The sequence below is a fragment of the Triticum aestivum genome, chromosome 5A (assembly GCF_018294505.1).
Source record: "Triticum aestivum cultivar Chinese Spring chromosome 5A, IWGSC CS RefSeq v2.1, whole genome shotgun sequence".
Lineage (NCBI taxonomy): Eukaryota > Viridiplantae > Streptophyta > Magnoliopsida > Poales > Poaceae > Triticum > Triticum aestivum.
In genome coordinates, this window is record NC_057806.1 from 450,732,683 (window position 1) to 450,751,426 (window position 18,744).

The window sequence follows — 18,744 nt, forward strand, 5'->3', positions numbered from 1 at the left end:
ACGGCGTGGTGACGATCTTGATAAACTACAGCAGCAGGGCTTCGCTTAAACTCCGCTACAGTATTATCGAGGAATATGGTGGCAGGGGGCACCGCACACGGCTAAGGAATCGATCACGAGGATCAACTTGTGTCAACTTGTGTGTTTAGAGGTGCCCCTGCCTCAGTATATAAAGGAGGAGAGGAGGGGAGGCTGGCCGGCCAAAGAGGGAGGCGCAGGAGAGTCCTACTCCCTCTGGGAGTAGGATTCCTCCTCCAATCCTAGTCCAACTAGGATTCCTCGGAGGGGAAGGGAGAGAGGGGGGCCGGCCACCTTCTCCTAGTCCTAATAGGACTAGGGGAGGGGGAAGAGGCGCAGCCACCTTGGGCTGCCCTTTTCTCCTTTCCACTAAGGCCCATGATGGCCCATATGGCTCCCGGGGGGTTCCGGTAACCTCCCGGTAACCCGGTAAAATCCCGATTTCACCCGGAACACTTCCGATGTCCAAACATAGGCTTCCAATATATCAATCTTTACGTCTCGACCATTTCGAGACTCCTCGTCATGTCCGTGATCATATCCGGGACTCCGAACTCCTTCGGTACATCAAAATGTATAAACTCATAATATAACTGTCATCATAACCTTAAGCGTGCGGACCCTACGGGTTCGAGAACAATGTAGACATGACCGAGACACGTCTCCGGTCAATAACCAATAGCGGGACCTGGATGCCCATATTGGCTCCTACATATTCTACGAAGATCTTTATCGGTCAGACCGCATAACAACATACGTTGTTCCCTTTGTCATCGGTATGTTACTTGCCCGAGATTCGATCGTCGGTATCCAATACCTAGTTCAATCTCGTTACCGGCAAGTCTCTTTACTCGTTCCGTAATACATCATCTCACAACTAACATATTAGTTGTAATGCTTGCAAGGCTTATGTGATGTGTATTACCGAGAGGGCCCAGAGATACCTCTCCGACAATCGGAGTGACAAATCCTAATCTCGAAATACGCCAACCCAACATCGACCATTGGAGACACCTGTAGTACTCCTTTATAATCACCCATTTACGTTGTGACGTTTGGTAGTACCCAAAGTGTTCCTCCGGTAAACGGGAGTTGCATAATCTCATAGTCATAGGAACATGTATAAGTCATGAAGAAAGCAATAGCAACATACTAAACGATCAGGTGCTAAGCTAATGGAATGGGTCATGTCAATCAGATCATTCAACTAATGATGTGACCTCGTTAATCAAATAACAACTCATTGTTCATGGTCAGGAAACATAACCATCTTTGATTAACGAGCTAGTCAAGTAGAGGCATACTAGTGACACTCTGTTTGTCTATGTATTCACACATGTATTATGTTTCCTGTTAATACAATTCTAGCATGAATAATAAACATTTATCATGATTATAAGGAAATAAATAATAACTTTATTATTGCCTCTAGGGCATATTTCCTTCACCCGGGCCTTGGAAACCGCCTCCACCTAAGCCGCCAACTGGGCCGTGACCTCCATCAAACGTGTTTGAATTTTTATACGCCTTCATGATCGTACAATCTTTCCACAGGTGGGTGGCTGGCTTCTCCCGGGTGTCGTGTTTTGGACAAGGCTCATTCAATAATTGCTCAAGGGTGGGACCTGACCCGCCCAACCGAGGGGGCTGTCTGCCCTTGCGCTGTTGATTTTCGCTCTGTGCATTGGTGTTAGCAACAAACTCATAAGCCTTACATTTATTACCTCCTTGATTCGCCGGGTTATGCTGGTGACCCTTGCCATTGCCGTTCTTCTTTCCCTTCGTTGCCTTTTCTTCGTCAGACACCAGGTCCTTGGTAGTATCAGAATCAGCATACTTGACGAGAGCCGCCATCAATGTTCCCATGTCATTATAGTCACGCTTGAGCCGCCCCAGCTTCTGCTTCAGAGGTTCAAAATGGCAATTTTTCTCCAACATCAAGACCGCTGAGCCGGCATCCATCTTATCAGATGAATGTATTATCTCCTTGACCCGGCGCACCCAATGGGTTGTGGATTCACCATCCTCTTGCTTGCAATTGGTCAGGTTCACAATCGACATAGGCTGCTTACACGTGTCTTTAAAGTTCTGGATGAACTGGGCCTTCAACTTTGCCCATGAGCCGATGGAATTGGGTGGCAATCCCTTCAACCAAGTACGAGCTGTTCCATCTAACATCATAGTGAAATACTTGGCCATTGCTGCATCGCTGACCTCCAATAACTCCATAGCCATCTCATAACTCTCAATCCAAGCCCCGGGCTGTAAGTCAGCTGTGTAATTAGGAACCTTACGAGGACCCTTAAAGTCCTTTGGCAAATGCTCATTACATATGGCCGGCACCAAGCAAGGAACGCCTCCGGTTCTTGTGGCCACTCCTGCCTCGACCGAGGTTGCTGGATAAGCCGGAAAAGTTTGATGAGCCGCCTAATCTGTTGCCATTTGAACTGCTCGTTCCGCCTCTTGACGAATCCTCTCCTGATCCGCCAAGTTAAGGGCTCCAGCCCGCACCAGCTCATGCCTGTATGGCCGGTTGTGGCGTTGAGCATTAATTGACATATCTGTGGATTCCATATACCTACTGTAACTCGGGCTCCGGCTTGGGCGAGGAGTTGAATGGATCCTGTCTCGACTGTAGGAGTATGCATCCTGCTACGCCAGAGCTGTTTGAAGAAGTTCTCTTACCCTCCGTGTTTCAATTGCCGCCCGTGAGTCACCTTCCATCGGAAGAGCCGCCAGACGAGATGATGCTGCGATGAGGTTTTCCAAAGGGTTGGAGAAGTGACCCGGCGGCGTTGGGACGTAATGAGGCGGAGCGGTAATTAGACGAGGTGGATCCATGGCGCGCAGCTGGACCGGTGCGCCGGGTGTTGTAATCCGGGGTGCCTCCGGCGGGTTACTTCCGCTGGCTCCGGGTGTGTGAAAAAGATTCCTAGGATTGAGCATCAGAGGCAGACGTGATTGGGTTTTCTGATGCCTCCTCCTCATGACCTCGTTTGACGCGTTCAGATCCACCGAGAGTCGGAAGGTCTCCGCTTGAAGCTGTTGAGCACGAACGTCCAAAGCCGCCCACTTTGCTTCCATCCCGACTTCCTCTATGGCTAGATTTTCTTTAGCTTGCACCATCTCTTCACGTACGCGTGCCACCTCTGTGTCATGCTGGCCTTTATCCGCCGGCTCTACCACGGCAGTCAACAGAGTCGTCAGTTTATCCATGAGGTCCATCAAGATCCGAGCCGGGGGGCGCGCGGGGTCTCCTAACCCGGCTGCGGCCGACCTGGTAGTTGTTGCCGCCGCTGCTGTAGAGTTCTGCACGGGTTGTGTCCCTGCCATGAAGACTCCGGCCCAATTCGGTGGCTCAAGAGGGTCCGGAATACTGCTGCCATCGGAACAGCCCCCAAGCATGCCGTCCTGCAGTTGGTACAAAGAGTCCGTCTCACCCGTTGATGAAGCGGTATCAGAACAGACGGCCGTCTCACCGCTCTCCACCGATCCTTCAGAGTATTCACCGCCGTGGACACAGCCTACGAAGGCATGCTTCACGGCAGATTGAACACGGGCGGTCCTCGTGCGTCGAGCCGTTTCGATGAGGTTGGTGTGGACGTCCGGCTCAGGACCTGACTCGCCGATCCGGCCTATGAAGACGTGAATTCCGTCGAAGGGGACCCGGTATCCGTACTCAATTGAGCCGGCCTCTGGGCCCCAGCCTTCGTCGTCGATGTAGAGCTTGCCGCGACGACTCTTGGTCATCCGGCCTCACAGCGTATCCTTTGAGCCATTCGAAGTTGCCCTTCAAGAACTCAAATCCACTGTGCGCTGTCCCCACGGTGGGTGCCAACTATCGTGGAATTGTCACGGCAGATGTCCTAGATCAAGGACTTAGTCGTAGGGCCATCGCACTAGGAAGCTTAAAGGGGTTAATCGGGACAAAGGACACGAGAGGGTTTTATACTAGTTCGGCCCCTTACGATGAAGGTAAAAGCCTACGTCTAGTTGGGATTGGTATTGCTGGGGTTTCGATCACCAAGAGGCTCAACTTGCCGACTTGGTCATCGACTTGTTGTTTCTTGCCCTAAGCCGCCACCGGGTCGTCCCCTTATATACATGGGTTGACGCCTGGTGGCCTACAGAGTCCCGGCCGGCTCATAATCGTGTCCGGCTCGGTGACTTCCTTTACATGTCTTTCTTTACAAGTCTTTCCGTACATACGATGGTTCACAATATCAGGCCTTAAACCGCCTTCAGGCCTTTGGGCCTTCTATAATATTTAATAAACTATAATCTTGAATGTTTACTGGGCTTCTTGTGTAACCCGCCATTGGGGCTGACCCGGCCCCTCCTGGGCGGGTCATAACTGATAGTAATATCCCCAACAGTTATCTTCAGAAAGCACATCACGCATAGATCTATCAACTGCTTCAAAGCAACGCCGATGGCTCATTAGGGCCTCGTCCCATATTATAAGTGAAGCTAACTTGATCAATCACGCAAGCATTGAACCGTGTTTCATATCACAAACGGCGGTTTCATCTATGTCAATCGATATTTTAAATTGTGAATGTGCTGTTCTACCACCTGGAAGAAGCAAGGGTGCGACGCCGGAAGATGAAATGTAAGAACAACCAAATGTTGGGATCGTAGGTATGCGGTGATAGAAGTCCATAGGAAGGTTTTCCCAGTTCCACCATACCCACACACAAAGTACAGAGCTGGTGGTCCAATGGTCACATTATCGACAATACGATGGTAAGCAGTGTGTTGGTCATTATTTAGACGTTCATACAGGCGTGGGCTCTCAACTAATAGCTTCGGTACATTATATGACAGTTCTTCACCAACCAATCTATTTTCAAATGCACTTGAAGTGCTACCAGTAAGAGGAGGAAAGTTGTAATTTGATGGGCTATGACCATTTTTTAAGAACAACTCATGTAGTTCCTGTAAAACCATGTCTTTTAAAGAGTCATCAGGCACATTGTATGACATATTATTTGAACTGCGTCGCCCATAGCTCGCCAATATTTTTCAAAAAACCCACGTTCGTCACCTATACCACAGTAGATAAACATCATAACGAAAAGTGAGTGAATCCATCTTCGTACGACTCAGCTGCTTTGACATACATAAGAAGCATTCACAGGTAATAACAGTCACCAGCATCTGGAGGCACGTGGTACATACGACCTATCTTTGTACCATGTCATCTTTCATCCCACTTACGGCGCTCTAAAATCTAAACAAAATGTTGTGGGTACTCACAATATGTTAGACATCTACCCTGTGGAAACTCTGCATTCGCTTCGAACCATGCGGTCAGTGTTGTTCGTTGAAGGAAAGGTGTAGAAACTAATGATGGTAAGCTAGTAGTCGATTTAAAGATAACATTGTTCATGTTTGGAAGATGACAAGCAAGACGCTCAACAAGGGGATAATAGTGGTGGATGTCATAGCCATACATTTGCCAAATAGCTTGTTTGTCACAAAGATATCGAGCTTTCAGAAAGTTATTTGTCTCATCTATTTCATATTTTTAGCACCTAATTTCCCCTAAGTTCAAACTTTGTACGTTTTGCAGCAGAAGAAGTCTCTGGCACGTCACTAACGTCATCACCACCACCATGTTTCCTCTTTTTGTATTTTGTGAAAACAACATTTGAACGGTCTGTTCCCTTGGTCACGTACTTGAACAGGTACTTTAACACCTCACTTTTGTTGCACCACTCTACATGGATGTGAGCTTGGAATTTCTTTAAGAGTTTCATGCAATATGGAACAACATGTCTGTTATCAAGATCAGTACCCTTTTTGTTTATTTTTATACCAGAATCACGACGCCTATACATGACAAAACCCTTATCGTCAACAGTGCTCTCACTCTGAAATTGTTTTGGACATTTTTTGTGCACACCTTATCTTTCATGCAAGGGCAGTTTTTATTAGCTAAACCACACGGGCCATGCATCATAAAATCTTCGACTAAGGCATAGCCAAGAGGATCTACTACTGGATCGAGAATCTCGGCTAAGATGTATGTATCTGCAAGGTCGGTTAGGCCTCCACCTGTCCTACCTTCAAGCCAGATGAGGACATGTATGTGTGGCAGATCGCGCTTCTGAAACTCCACACTCTGTAACACTATATATCAATTGAATGGAAGTATTAGCCTAATGAGTGTAGAGCTACGGAGTTGTTGACAAATCAGTTGTGGGGAGAATAGGTACCCGTGCAAACAGGACCAAAAGTTCGACCCTTCATGATCCCTTTCATGAAATGCTCCAGCTTGAGCTTGAACACTCGACACACGAGATCAGATCGATCTGTGTATTTTTGTCTAGGCTAAAATACAAGGGCATCTTTGATCTCATCCCACTTCGGGTTACACATGAAGGTGACAAATAAATGAGGTGGACCAAAAACACGACAGATTGTGACACCATCTTGAAAATTTTGCTGTCCATAGCAATCGCTGCCTGTGAAGGCTGCATGGATAATTCTCTTTTTACCTATACTGCTACCATCAAGATGTCCCTGGCCAACGGCATCAGCAACACCTTGGAAATGTTCGCATCTAAAGTCATCTTGATGCTCTGCTATGTATGTTAGCCTGCCTTCTTCAACACTTGCAAAACCATCAACCTGGGACTGAGAAGATAATCTTCCACAGCAAAGAAATGGATTGAATTGATCTTTTTTATAATGAAAGCAGTAGCAGTAGTACTCTGCCATTGAGACATGGCTTCTACCCTCAGGAACTGGGAGGTCACTTGTGATATCTACGGAGTGCATTAAGTCTATCTCTCTGTGAGGTATGCCGAGCTGAAATCCTCGTCGACCATACGGGAACAATAAAGGGTACTACAATGGCATGAAAGCTGGATGGAGGCTAGACACATGGTGTAGACCTTTCTCCATACTATCAACAATAACATCGCGTTTATAATTTTCTAGACCAAAATCACCAATAATTAAACCAGCAAGTTCATTGCATGCAGGGACATTATACTGTACTGAATCATTTTTTTCTGCACCAACAATCCTAATACCAATTCTTTCATCGCCTTGGTTTTAAAGTCGATCTCTAGCCATTCTAAATGTCTGCATAAGAGGATTATACTCATCAAGCATCTTCATTAAACCATCAGCTATGTCTCTATCAATACCACTGTCTTTTTCACCATCTTCGGTCATCCCGGCATTAATTCGATTTGAAAGCTCATTTTGTGTGTGATGAATGTATAGTTCAACAAACTTTGGAGTGGCACCTCTATTTGGCAGAAGCAATCCAATACGGTGATATACCTGACCATGAAATTTAAACACATATGGACCACCACCTTTGTTAATATGTTTATTAATATCCGCTCCCATGGACGTGAAAGCAAAAAGTGAATTGTATTGTCTGATTCTATCCAAGAATTGCTTAGAACGTGAATCACCATCAAACCTAAGTAGTTCTGACAGAAAAGGTGGTGGCTTTTTAAAGGCGGGCATTGATAGTTTACCGCATTTGCAGCATAGGTTATATACGATCTGACGTTCACTCACACATGTTTCTCTATTACATCTCTCACGGAACCAAAAGAAAGCGCCACATAACTGGCATGTGTATTCAGGCGCTCCCAGATAGGACCTCTTCTTATATGATGTTGTAGAGAGAGTGAATTAGATGTTTCTACAAAGTGTGTAACTATATGACCTTTTATCACAAAGATACCTTTTAAGAACTCTGTGTAGTCAGAAGAAAACAGAGAGCGCGTGGTAGATGTAGTCTGGTAGGGGTAACCTTAAAACAAATGAAAGAAATAATTTAGCACAGGCGCATAACGAGTTAGGCTTTGTTTTTATAGTGGGATGTGAGCCGACACAAGCAGGGCAGACCTGTTCGACGCCACACTCGCATTTTTCTCTTTCGCATTCGCTGATGTCGCCTTAACCGGCTGTATGTACGTGACAGAACCGGAAAGAAACCACCGCCTAAGGAAATTTTCAGATTGGTATAGATGTGTTAAAAGGGTGTTATTCTACTTGTTTGAATTACAGTATTGATGGCACATACCCATAAAAGGACTGTTTGCACCAAAGGATGATGATCTAGGTACAGAACTCAAGGCGCCTAAAGAGGTGATTTACACATAAGTTCACATTGCACAAAATGCAGCGTTGTAAGTACAACAATAACCTACGATCATTTCAAACCGCAACGCACTTTTGAACAACGTAAGACGTGCTGCTGCTCTACTACGACTTCGAGCAACAGATCAACTGTGTGCAGCAGCATGATCGGTACCAGGATCACTGGAATTCATGTTCCCTGCTCGTCGATACGTACAAATATTATAGATCATGCAAGCAAAATAACCGCGAATAAACAGATGCAATCCAAGAACAAGCAACAGAAGCAAGCTAAAAAGAGTGGAAAGCGCACCTTAGCAGCAGAGTCGATATGCTGAGCATAATGTAAGTCAACCACACTGCTTAGTTTTGTGAGGAAGTAAATCATGAGAAGGCTAAAAACACACACAAAGGCAGCAAGTAGTCCTTGAGAACCTGCAGCAGATCACTACAAAGTCCTTTCTTTGGACCACTTACTGGTATGCTTTGCTATCAAATCTTGCAGTCAAATACACCCTCTGTTTCTAGAAACAAGATGTTTTGGCAGTTAAAATTGAACTACTAAAACATCTTATATTTAGCAACGGGGGTAGTAATAACAAAACAGGGGTACTGGTGCTAGGTATCAAGCGTGTACTAAACAAAAGTCTTTACAAATAGGGGTGTAAGCAGAATTATTAAGCAGAGCCAGTTATTTTTTGTAGTTCCATCAATTCTGAAAAACAGCGAATGTCTCCCTCTAAAGTTCAGTATTTGGCTATCGCAACACAAAAAATTTATGGCCAAACCATTGCAAAGGCAACACTCTCCAAGAAAACGGGGAAAAAAGATCAACAAAGAGATCATTTCATGTGAAGAAAAAGTACAACACAGCTCAACAATCACTAAAGCAATTCTTTGCTGGCCTGCTCAAATAGCAGTGTACTAAACGCCGCAAAACTGCCTCGGCCATATACTAATCACTTGTTCAGACTGTACACACACTTGCAAAAATGTACACCATATCAATCTGTATGAGACTCATCAAGAACCTCACAACAAGAACAAGTAGAGAAAATAAAGAGAACCAGATCTGGCAGAACAAAAGGGGGGAAGACAGATGGCACTATGCTTTATCAAGAACTGAAGATATCCTTGTACGACCTCAATTACCACCTACTGTTAATGACTCCCTCAATTTTACATGAGTGACCAAAACTACAATCTGCACTTTTAATAACATGTAATAATATCAATCAAAAGTGCACTTTGTTGTACAGAACAAACAAGGAAAAAAGAAGCATCCATCTATAATAAAATTATAGAAACCATAATCATAACATGATTGAACCTCCTCTGATGTGTACCTACTCTGATGGGATAATGATAGCATGAGGCACAAATCGAAATCTGAAAGAAGCAAAACAAGAGCCGACCGAACAACCTTGCTTATCATTCACAGCAGACTTGGTTTCAACATAACTTGTGCTGCAGGCATGTCATCTATCTAGCACAGCAAACTTGGCACACATAAGAAGAAACACCTGATGAGCGTATTCACAGAGGCAGAAACACCTGATGAGCGTATTCACAGAGGCAGAAACCGAAAGCTCAAAGAAGCAAAACAAGAATCGACCAAACAACCTTGCTTGGAAAATCGCACAATAGAAAAAAGAAAACAAAATTGAAGCAGACATAACAAGAAACGCCTCAAAGAAGCAAAACAAGAATCGACCAAACAACCTTGCTTGGAAAATCACACAACAGAAAAAATAAAAGAAAATTGAAGCAGACATAACAAGAAACACCTCATGAGCATCAACAAAGTAACATAGGCAGAAACTGAAATCTCAAAGCAAAACAAGAACTGACCCAACAACCTTGCTTCAGATCTCATACAAGAGAATGACACGATTATTTGTAGATCACTTTCAGTTAACTCCGTCTCGCTGTCAAGTGCTCCTAAATTTTTGAGTTCATGGTTCCCCAAAGTTACTTCATTGACATATGTGTTTCGTACCCATCGATCGACCCTAAATTTTGGTATCTGCTTATTCCTTGTTTCATAACAAGGCAATGGGAACCATGTGTGCCAAAAACAAGTCAGTGTTGACCTATATAGTCAAGATATAGTTAAGGAAAATAAAATGGTTATATTTTAGCAATGTCAAATAACTGTTGAGTTGGAAGACAAAAGGATGTTTTTTTACCTTTTCTTAGCTATAAGAGATCATATCAAAGATGTGGCATTTCACAAATATCACAAATTGCGCAACGAAAATAACTGCGAATAAGCAGACGCAATCCAAGCACAATCAACCGAAACAAGTTAAAAAGAGTGGGAAGCGCACCTTAGCCGCAGAGTCGATATGCCCAGCAGATTAGATAACGAGTCAAACTTGATTATGAACCGATGATGCCAATCCCTGAGGAGGCATACCATAATGTAAGTCAACCACACTGCTTAGTTCTGTGAGGAAGTAAATCATGATAAGCACACTCTATATTCAGCAACAATGAGTTTTCACTCTTCTATGCTACTTTGTATGCATTTTTTTGCTTATCCATATAATGATTTCTATCATTTTTGTTAGGGAACACAGTAATTTCAAAAAAAATCCTACGCACATGCAAGATCTATCATGGTGATGCATAGCAACGAGAGGGAAAGAGTGTTTTCCACGTACCCTCGTAGACCGTAAGCGGAAGCGTTATGACAACGTGGTTTATGTAGTCGTACGTCTTCACGATCCGACCGATCCTAGTACCGAAAGTACGGCACCTCCGCGATCTGCACACGTTCGGCTCGGTGACGTCCCACGAACTCTCGATCCAGCTGAGTGTCGAGGGAGAGCTTCGTCAGCATGACGACGTGATGACGGTGATGATGAAGCTACCGTCGTAGGGCTTCTTCGCCTAAGCACTACGTAGATATGACCGAGGTGGGTTATGGTGGAGGGGGGCACCGCACACGGCTAAGGGATCAATGATCAACTTGTGTGTTCTAGGGTGCCCCCTGCCCCCGTATATAAAGGAGCAAGGGGGGAGGCCAGCCGGCCCTTAGAGGTGCGCCAAGGAGAGGAGGAGTCCTCCTCCTAGTAGGAGTCCTCCTCCTAGTAGGAGTAGGACTCCCCTTTTCCTAGTCCAACTAGGAGGAGGAAGGGGGAAGGAAGGAGAGGGAGAGAAGAGAAGGAAAGGGGGGCGCCGCCCCCTTCCCTAGTCCAATTCATACTAGAGGGTGAGGGGCGCGCGGCCCTGCCTTGGCCGGCCCTCTCTCTCTCCACTAAGGCCCATGTTGGCCCATTAGTCCGCCGGGGGTTTCGATAACCCCCCGGCACTCCGATAATTATCCGGTGACCTCCGGAACTCATCCAGTGTCCGAATATAGTCATCCAATATATCAATCTTTATGTCTCAACCATTTCGAGACTCCTCGTCATGTCCGTGATCGCATCCGGGGCTCTGAACTATCTTCGGTACATCAAAACACATAAACTCATAATACCGATCGTCACCAAACGTTAAGCGTGCGGACCCTACAGGTTCGAGAACTATGTAGACATGACCGAGACACGTCTCCGGTCAATAACCAATAGCAGAACCTGGATGTTCATATTGGCTCCCACATATTCTACGAAGATCTTTATCGGTCAAACCGCATAATGATATACGTTGTTCCCTTTGTCATCGGTATGTTACTTGCCCGAGATTCGATCGTCGGTATCTCAATACATAGTTCTATCTCGTTATCGGCAAGTGTCTTTACTCGTTCCGTAATGCATCATCCCGCAACTAACTCATTAGTCACACTGCTTGCAAGGCTTATAGTGATGTGCATTACTGAGAGGGCCCAGAGATACCTCTCCGATACTCGGAGTGACAAATCCTAATCTCGATCTATGCCAACTCAACAAACACCATCGGAGACACCTGTAGAGCATCTTTATAGTCACCCAGTTACGTTGTGATGTTTGATAGCATACTAAGTGTTCCTCCGGTATTCGGGAGTTGCATGATCTCATAGTCATAGGAACATGTATAAGTTATGAAGAAAGCAACAGCAACAAACTAAACGATCATCGTGCTAAGCTAACGGATGGGTCAAGTCAATCACATCATTCTCCAATGATGTGATCCCGTTAATCAAATGACAACTCATGTCTATAGTCAGGAAACATAACCATCATTGATTCAACGAGCTAGTCAAGTAGAGGCATACTAGTGACACTCTATTTGTCTATGTATTCACACATGTACTAAGTTTCCGGTTAATACAATTCTAGCATGAATAATAAACATTTATCATGATATAAGGAAATATAAATAACAACTTTATTATTGTCTCTAGGGCATATTTCCTTCAATTTTCTGTTATGTCATACCCACACATAACTTTGGCTTCAGCCATGTCATCTATCTGCCTCATTATCTGTTGCAGCACATGTAAAACTGGCATCATTATTTCTACAAGATCTGAAAGAAGCAAAAGAAAAACCGACCGGCCAACCTTGCTCCAAAAATCATACAAGAGGAAAAAGAAAAGAAAATTCAAGCAAGAACAAACACCTAATGAGCCTGAACGAACTGACAGAGGCACAAATTAAAAACTCAAAAAAGCAAAACAAGAACCGACCAAACAACCTTCCTTCAAATCTCATACAAGAGAAGAAAGAAAGGAAAATCAAAGAGACATAAGAACAAAACACCTCACGAGCATGAACGAACTGACAGACGCATAAATCAAAAATCAACACACACACACATCCATGAGCACGCATAAGCAGACCAGAAACGGTACCTTGACGACGACGAGGACCGGAGAACAGAGAGACGAACAAGACGAGCGATGGATGAACAGGTCAGCGAAGGACCACCTGCGAACACACAACATCGATGACCGCTAAGCGCACCAGTGATAGGTAAGAGAAGAGAAGAACATCAAGAAAACTCATCCAAGGGAGAACAGCCCACCTTCATGGCGATGTGGAGGCGAAGTACAGCGACGGGCGGAAGCGATGTGGAGGCGTAGTACAGCGGCAGGCGGAGCGAGGCGGAAGGAGGAACAAAGGACGAGAGCGGCCCGCGTATATAAGGAGGAGACGCCACGCAAGATAGTGATTCGTAGGTAAGCCGCGTCCACTACATCGCAAGGCCGCCTCAAAAGCGAATCTACCTGAAGGACCAGTGGGCCGGGCGCACGAGCAGTAAGCCCAATCGTCCTTCCTCACATCCACCCACGCCAGATCGGTTTTCTCTCCCGTGCCAAACGCAACGAACACACGGGCATTCTGGCGCACTCAATGACAACGTCGGCCCACCGTAAAGAAGCCCCACAGGTCAGCGAACCGAAGCCACGCACACGTACGGAAGCCCCGTAACCCCCGCACACGTAAGGACGAGACAGAGGGAGATCCCATCCGCACTAACTGAAATCGCACGCGTAGAACCAACCACCGGCCTCCAGCTGGCCGCGCAGCGTGCAACGCGATTGGGCAGCCGCCTCGCTCTCGATTTACCCCGCAAAATATCTCTCGTTTTGGATGAAACCAGTGCGTACGTGGCTATATCCCAGCGAACGACCTTAATGCACACCTAATTGTTTTGGATTTCGGCGGAATAGAAGGTCTCGGGTCTGCTTTTCGTTTCATCACTACAGTATTCTACATTTCTCTCCCTTGTGTGTCTCGAATTCTTGGTTCATTTCGCAGCCTCTAGGTGTGGCTGGCTGCCTTGTTACCTCGGTAAAAAGCGCATCACGTGCCAACCGTAGCAAACCTCCCATGGGAAGAAGGGAAGCAGCCACGCAACGCGATTCGAGCCCGGTTGATCTGGTGGGGCGGGCCAGGGCTCCGATCCAGCCTTGAACTCCACGTCCAAGCTAGGCACCCGATGCCATCCCCTTCCCCGGCACCGTTAAAAACTGAGCTCGCGCTTCTCCCCGCCCCATCAACTGAATCCCTCCCACCATCACGAGCTGTACATTTCTCATCAGGGTCGCGGTGAGTTCCTTGCCGAGCCGGGATGGCGAAGAGCACATGGGCGCTCATCTGCCACCTCCACGCCATTGCAGGGTACGCCCATGCACGACAGAGCTCACGGCTCCTGAATCCTTCCGTTTCCATCGCTTATATTTGGCTGTAATCTGGTGGATCATGGGCGCTTCTCTTTCCTCTGCAGGCCGAGCCTGACCCTGATATACCCGCTGTGAGTGGACATTCCTGCCGATCGTTGCACCTTGCATTGCTGCGGCGGTTAACTGTGGCTAGGCTATGATATGCTCTGTACTGGGAACGTTGGTAAAGATCTGTGGGTGTATGTGTGAGCTGTTGGTTTTGATCATCAGGTACGCGTCGATCTGCGCGATGGAGAGCACGTCCAAGCTGGACGACGGCCAGTGGCTGGCCTACTGGATAATCTACTCCTTCATCGCCCTCTTCGAAATGGCAGCCGAGCAAGTCCTCTACTGGTAAAATCATAGAGGGGTACTATCAAAATTGTTCATGCTCTTTCCTAGTAGAATCCTAGCTGCGAACATTTTGCTCCGCGTGCAGAAAAGATAATTGTGTTGATCTCGCAGGATACCGCTGTGGTACGAGGTGAAGCTGCTATTCGTGGCGTGGCTGGTGCTGCCGCAGTTCAGGGGCGCCTCCTTCATCTACGAGAAGTTCGTCAGGGAGCAGATCAGGAAGCACGGGCTGATGCTGCACGAGCACCACGGCCACGATGCCGGCCACGGGTCGCACGTCCTCAAGGTACCGAACCTCGCCGAGTTTCTCTGTTGTCTTTTCGAAATAGCACATCCTCAAGAATCTTTGCCGGACGTGCAGGCTGAGCATGGCGTGCACTGAGGAGCGAACTCGCCAGGAGAATATCTGCCTGTCCGCCGACGACGAGCCTTAACCAAACCCGCCGATCAGGGATCCCCTTCCGAGCCGGCGTAGTTGTTGATATGTGCTGTGAGATGTTGGACGGAACATCGGGTTGGGGTACGATGTACTACCTTTGTTCATGAATGTAAGAAGAACTGTCAAAACGTCTTACATTTTAGAAACAGAGGGTATATGTGCTAATTCGACGATGCCTTGTATATTTATAAATAACGAAAGGATTCGCGTTCTTTGCGATCAATAAATTTGTATGGTACTGGTTTCGCACATTTGGGATGGCTTATTAATTCCTCGATTTCCTAGACTAATTCACCAAGTTTACGGGAATTGTTCATGTATTTTAGAAATTTAGATAACTTGATCATGGTACTTTCGGAAAAGGTTCCCTGGAAATCACAAAATTACTTTACTGTCATACACAAACATATTTTTCTAGTAGTTATCATCTAATGAATTACTTCATTGTATTTGCAAACAAGTATTCATGACTATAAAATATGTTCGCGCATTATAGAAAACTATTATGTATTTCAGAACATTCATGTATATAATAAAATACTCATATTTTCAGAAAATGCGTGTGTGTTTTAGAACAAATTTTCTTCTGTACCAAAAGAATTGTTCGTATATGTCACAAAAAAATGTCGACAAAGGTTTTTCAGAAATAGGGAGGTACAAAGAGAAGGCAACAATACAATATTTAGTAAGACAAGGAAATCAAAATAGGAGATGGGAAAATGAAAATACTATCATGTAAACATAATATAAATAAAATTCATGAGATAACTTAAAAGGATTTTCTTCTTCTTCTTCTTTTTGTTTTCACTTATTTCTCTTTTTCTTCCTGTTTTATGTCTCTTTTGTATTTTTCTCCTGTTCAATATTGTTTCTTGACATGTTTCTTCCTTTTTGTACAAATAGCTTTTTTGAAGAAAATTATCATTTTTATGAATATGAGATGAACATTTCTACAAATATGCAGCGAACATTCTTTTAATGCGCGGTGAGCAGTTTCCAAATATGCTATAAACATTTTTCCAAATACATGAGTAATACATTTAAAAAATGCGATGGACATTTTTCAAATATGAGTTGAAAATTTTCTTCCTCCGTTCCTAAATATAAGTCATTTTAGAGATTCCACTACAAACTACATACGGATGTATATAGATATATTTTAAATTGTAGATAAACTCATTTTGCTCCGTATGTAGTCCATGGTGAAATCTCTAAAAAGACTTATATTTAAGAACGGAGGGAGTATTTGTTATTTTTTTTCTTTTTGAGACAAATTATTACTCAATTTCTCTGAATGGTAGTCAAATTACAAGTAGAGAAGCAAATAAGGCCCAGTCCAGCCCAATAAAGAAAATACAAACAGAACACAGGCAACTGGATGACTCCGTGGATGGGTCAAGTTCTCAAGAAAGAAAACCAGGGACAACGTTCCAGGCAGAGAAAAATCGCATCGGATGAAACCGGTGACATCATTCAACCGAGACTTCGTTGTCTTTGAGCATGATACGTCATTCAATCAGAAACAACATGATACATCTCCCCCAAAAAAACAACAGCATGATATTCCCTCTGTACCCCAACTACAAGTATTTCGGTACAGAGGTAGTCATCATAAAACGAAACATAAATTAGCTACCAAACAAACACATGACCGACCCCACGGCAACTAGCGATTCATCTGTGTGACTCGACACAGTTTTGAAGCTTTTATTCATCCATCTGTGTGACTTGACACAGTTTTGAAGCCTTATTCTCATACCTCTATGCAGTAGCGATGAGATTGGAGCTGTGGGTCTCCATGGACTTGAAGGCCTCGAACCTGGGCTCCTTGTCCTCGAACTTGTGGCGCACGTACAGCTTCATGTAGTCCTCGAACACGAACCTCGGGTACGCCCCGCCGGCCGCCTCCGCCTCCACCAGCGCCGCCGCCGGGAAGATGACCGCGTCGCTGGCCGGGTTGTAGAAGGATGCGATGGACATACGGTTGCCGTCGGTCTGCGCGACCACGCGGTGGAGCACGCTCTTGTACCTGCCGTTGGTGATCACCTCCAGCTGGTCGCCCAGGTTGACGACGATGGAGTGGCGCGTGGGCGGCACGTCCACCCACTCGCCGTCCCTGAGCAGCTGGAGCCCGCCGACGCGGTCGTCCTGGAAGAGCAGGATGATGCCGCCGGCGTCGGTGTGGGCGCGGAGGCCCTTGACGAGGTCCGGGCGCGGGCAGGGAGGGTAGCTGCTGACCTTGGTGCCGAAGGTGGGGGCGCCCTTGGAGCCACGGAACGCGCGCGTGAGGTACCCCTTTTCCAGGCCGAGGTTCTCGCAGAGCAGGTCCAGCAGCCGCTCCGCCAGCCTCTCCAGCTCCGACGCGAACTGCTTCATCACCCGCCTGTAGTCGTCGTCGAGGTCGGGTATCTCGGCGATGTTGGGCTCCGGGAGGTGGCGCACGAAGAAGGTGCTCTCCCAGTCCAGGTTCTCCGCCGCCTTGCCGCCGTCCTCCAGCGTCTTGCTCGCGAACTCGAGGAACCTCTGCTCCCGCACCCTCTTGTAGTGCTCCTTGGTCATCTTCTCCACCTCGTCCATCAGCTCCGTCGAGATGCCGTGGTCCAGGACCTGCACGCACCACCGGAAAAAGAGAGAGCAGATCAGCATTAAGGATAGATCGACAAGGAGATTCATCCTGTCAGATCATGCCATGTTACTGCTGTGTATTCACCTGGAAGAAGCCCCAGTTCTCGCATGCATCGTGCAGAAGGTTCATCGCCGCCGGCCGCTCGTCCCCGCGGAGCAGACCCATGTCGATGATGGGGAATGACAATGTCGATGCCATCTTACCCTCTTGATTCGAGACAGGCTGCGTCTCCGGATGTTTCTTCTTGCCTACCGAGCTTCAGAGCTTGCCTGATGATGTACGAAGGAGCCAGGAGTGCAGTGCCTGGAAGAAGGCCAGCTTCGGGTGCAATTTATAGCCTCGATCGACCAGGCACCCAAAATGCTTCGACCAGAGAGGTGCAAAAATAAAATAAAATGCTTCGACTAGAATGGGTCGACCTTGGAGGCTTGTACACCCCTCACGTACATGTTAGATATGGCTGATTTAGTATAACTTTAGGACGTCGATAACTGTCATACGTGTGGGCGTTAATAAATCTATCCACACGTTCTGTGTGGTGTCTAAGAGGATCAGCCCACATATCCGTGTGTGGGCAAAACAACTAGCGCCCACACGTCTTTTTTCCCTCCCGATCCCTCTTACACGCGTGCGTGTGGGCGAAATAGATAACGCCCACACGTCTGTGTATGGGAAAAACAACTAGCGCCCACACGCCTCTTTTTTTCCCTTCCGGTCCCTCTTACACGCGTGCGTATGGGTGAAATAGATAACGCCTACACGTCCGGTACGTCAGGCCTCGTACCTCGTGGTCCCGCACGTCCCACGTGACACTTTTACCACGCGCCCAACAGTTGCCATGGGCCGGACCCTCGTCCATGTTCGTTTAAGTGCAGTTGCCATGTCGCTGAACTACAGTTGCCATGTCAGACAACTACAGTTGCCATGTTTGCTCAACTTCAGTTGCCATCTCAGGTCAAAGTTCCAGATTGTCATTTTTTGGACAACTACAGCTGTTGCCATGTGTGGTCTAGTCTACTACAGTTGCCATGATTTCAAAACTTTAGGAGTTGCCATCTACTAACATTAGGCAGTTGCCATGTAGCGCTACAAGAAATGGCATGG

The 18,744-nt window shown here is 46.3% G+C and overlaps 2 protein-coding genes and 1 long non-coding RNA gene across 4 annotated transcripts in view; 1 reads left to right on the forward strand and 2 right to left on the reverse strand.

Annotated features, from left to right (window-relative positions):
• LOC123103932 (uncharacterized) overlaps nt 1–13,285 on the reverse strand; it is a 33,417-nt gene extending 20,132 nt beyond the window's left edge. Inside the window, exons 1-4 of one of the 2 annotated variants that reach the window (XR_006450036.1) lie at nt 13,081–13,285; nt 12,908–12,983; nt 10,797–10,945; nt 10,461–10,535 (exon numbers count right to left, since the gene is read on the reverse strand). This is a non-coding gene — a long non-coding RNA (uncharacterized lncRNA). The remainder of the gene's footprint in view (nt 1–10,460; nt 10,536–10,796; nt 10,946–12,907; nt 12,984–13,080) is intronic. The other variant, XR_006450035.1, reaches the window with a different exon arrangement.
• Nucleotides 13,286–14,007: 722 nt separating this feature from the next.
• Nucleotides 14,008–15,247, forward strand: LOC123107138 (protein HVA22). The gene is made up of 5 exons (XM_044529145.1): nt 14,008–14,180; nt 14,287–14,313; nt 14,453–14,575; nt 14,687–14,861; nt 14,937–15,247. The coding sequence occupies exons 1-5, from the start codon at nt 14,131–14,133 to the stop codon at nt 14,955–14,957; spliced, it is 396 nt and encodes a 131-aa protein (XP_044385080.1). The 5' UTR covers nt 14,008–14,130; the 3' UTR covers nt 14,958–15,247.
• A 1,236-nt stretch (nt 15,248–16,483) lies between these two features.
• LOC123103933 (1-aminocyclopropane-1-carboxylate oxidase 1) lies at nt 16,484–17,984 on the reverse strand. The gene is made up of 2 exons (XM_044525633.1): nt 17,725–17,984; nt 16,484–17,621 (listed from the first exon to the last, which is right to left on the reverse strand). Exons 1-2 carry the CDS (start codon nt 17,836–17,838, stop codon nt 16,776–16,778), a joined length of 960 nt encoding a protein of 319 aa, XP_044381568.1. The 5' UTR covers nt 17,839–17,984; the 3' UTR covers nt 16,484–16,775.
• Between the last annotated feature and the right edge of the window lie 760 nt (nt 17,985–18,744).

Bases quoted from the DNA above. Each gene is read 5' to 3' on its own strand.
- LOC123103933 (XM_044525633.1), bottom strand. From the start codon at position 17,838: ATGGCATCGACATTGTCATTCCCCATCATCGACATGGGTCTGCTCCGC. The intron at 17,622-17,724 runs GTGAATACACAG...TGGTGCGTGCAG, and splicing joins AGAACTGGGGCTTCTTCCAG to GTCCTGGACCACGGCATCTC.
- LOC123107138 (XM_044529145.1), top strand. From the start codon at position 14,131: ATGGCGAAGAGCACATGGGCGCTCATCTGCCACCTCCACGCCATTGCA. The intron at 14,314-14,452 runs GTGAGTGGACAT...TTTGATCATCAG, and splicing joins CTGACCCTGATATACCCGCT to GTACGCGTCGATCTGCGCGA. The intron at 14,576-14,686 runs GTAAAATCATAG...TTGATCTCGCAG, and splicing joins GCCGAGCAAGTCCTCTACTG to GATACCGCTGTGGTACGAGG.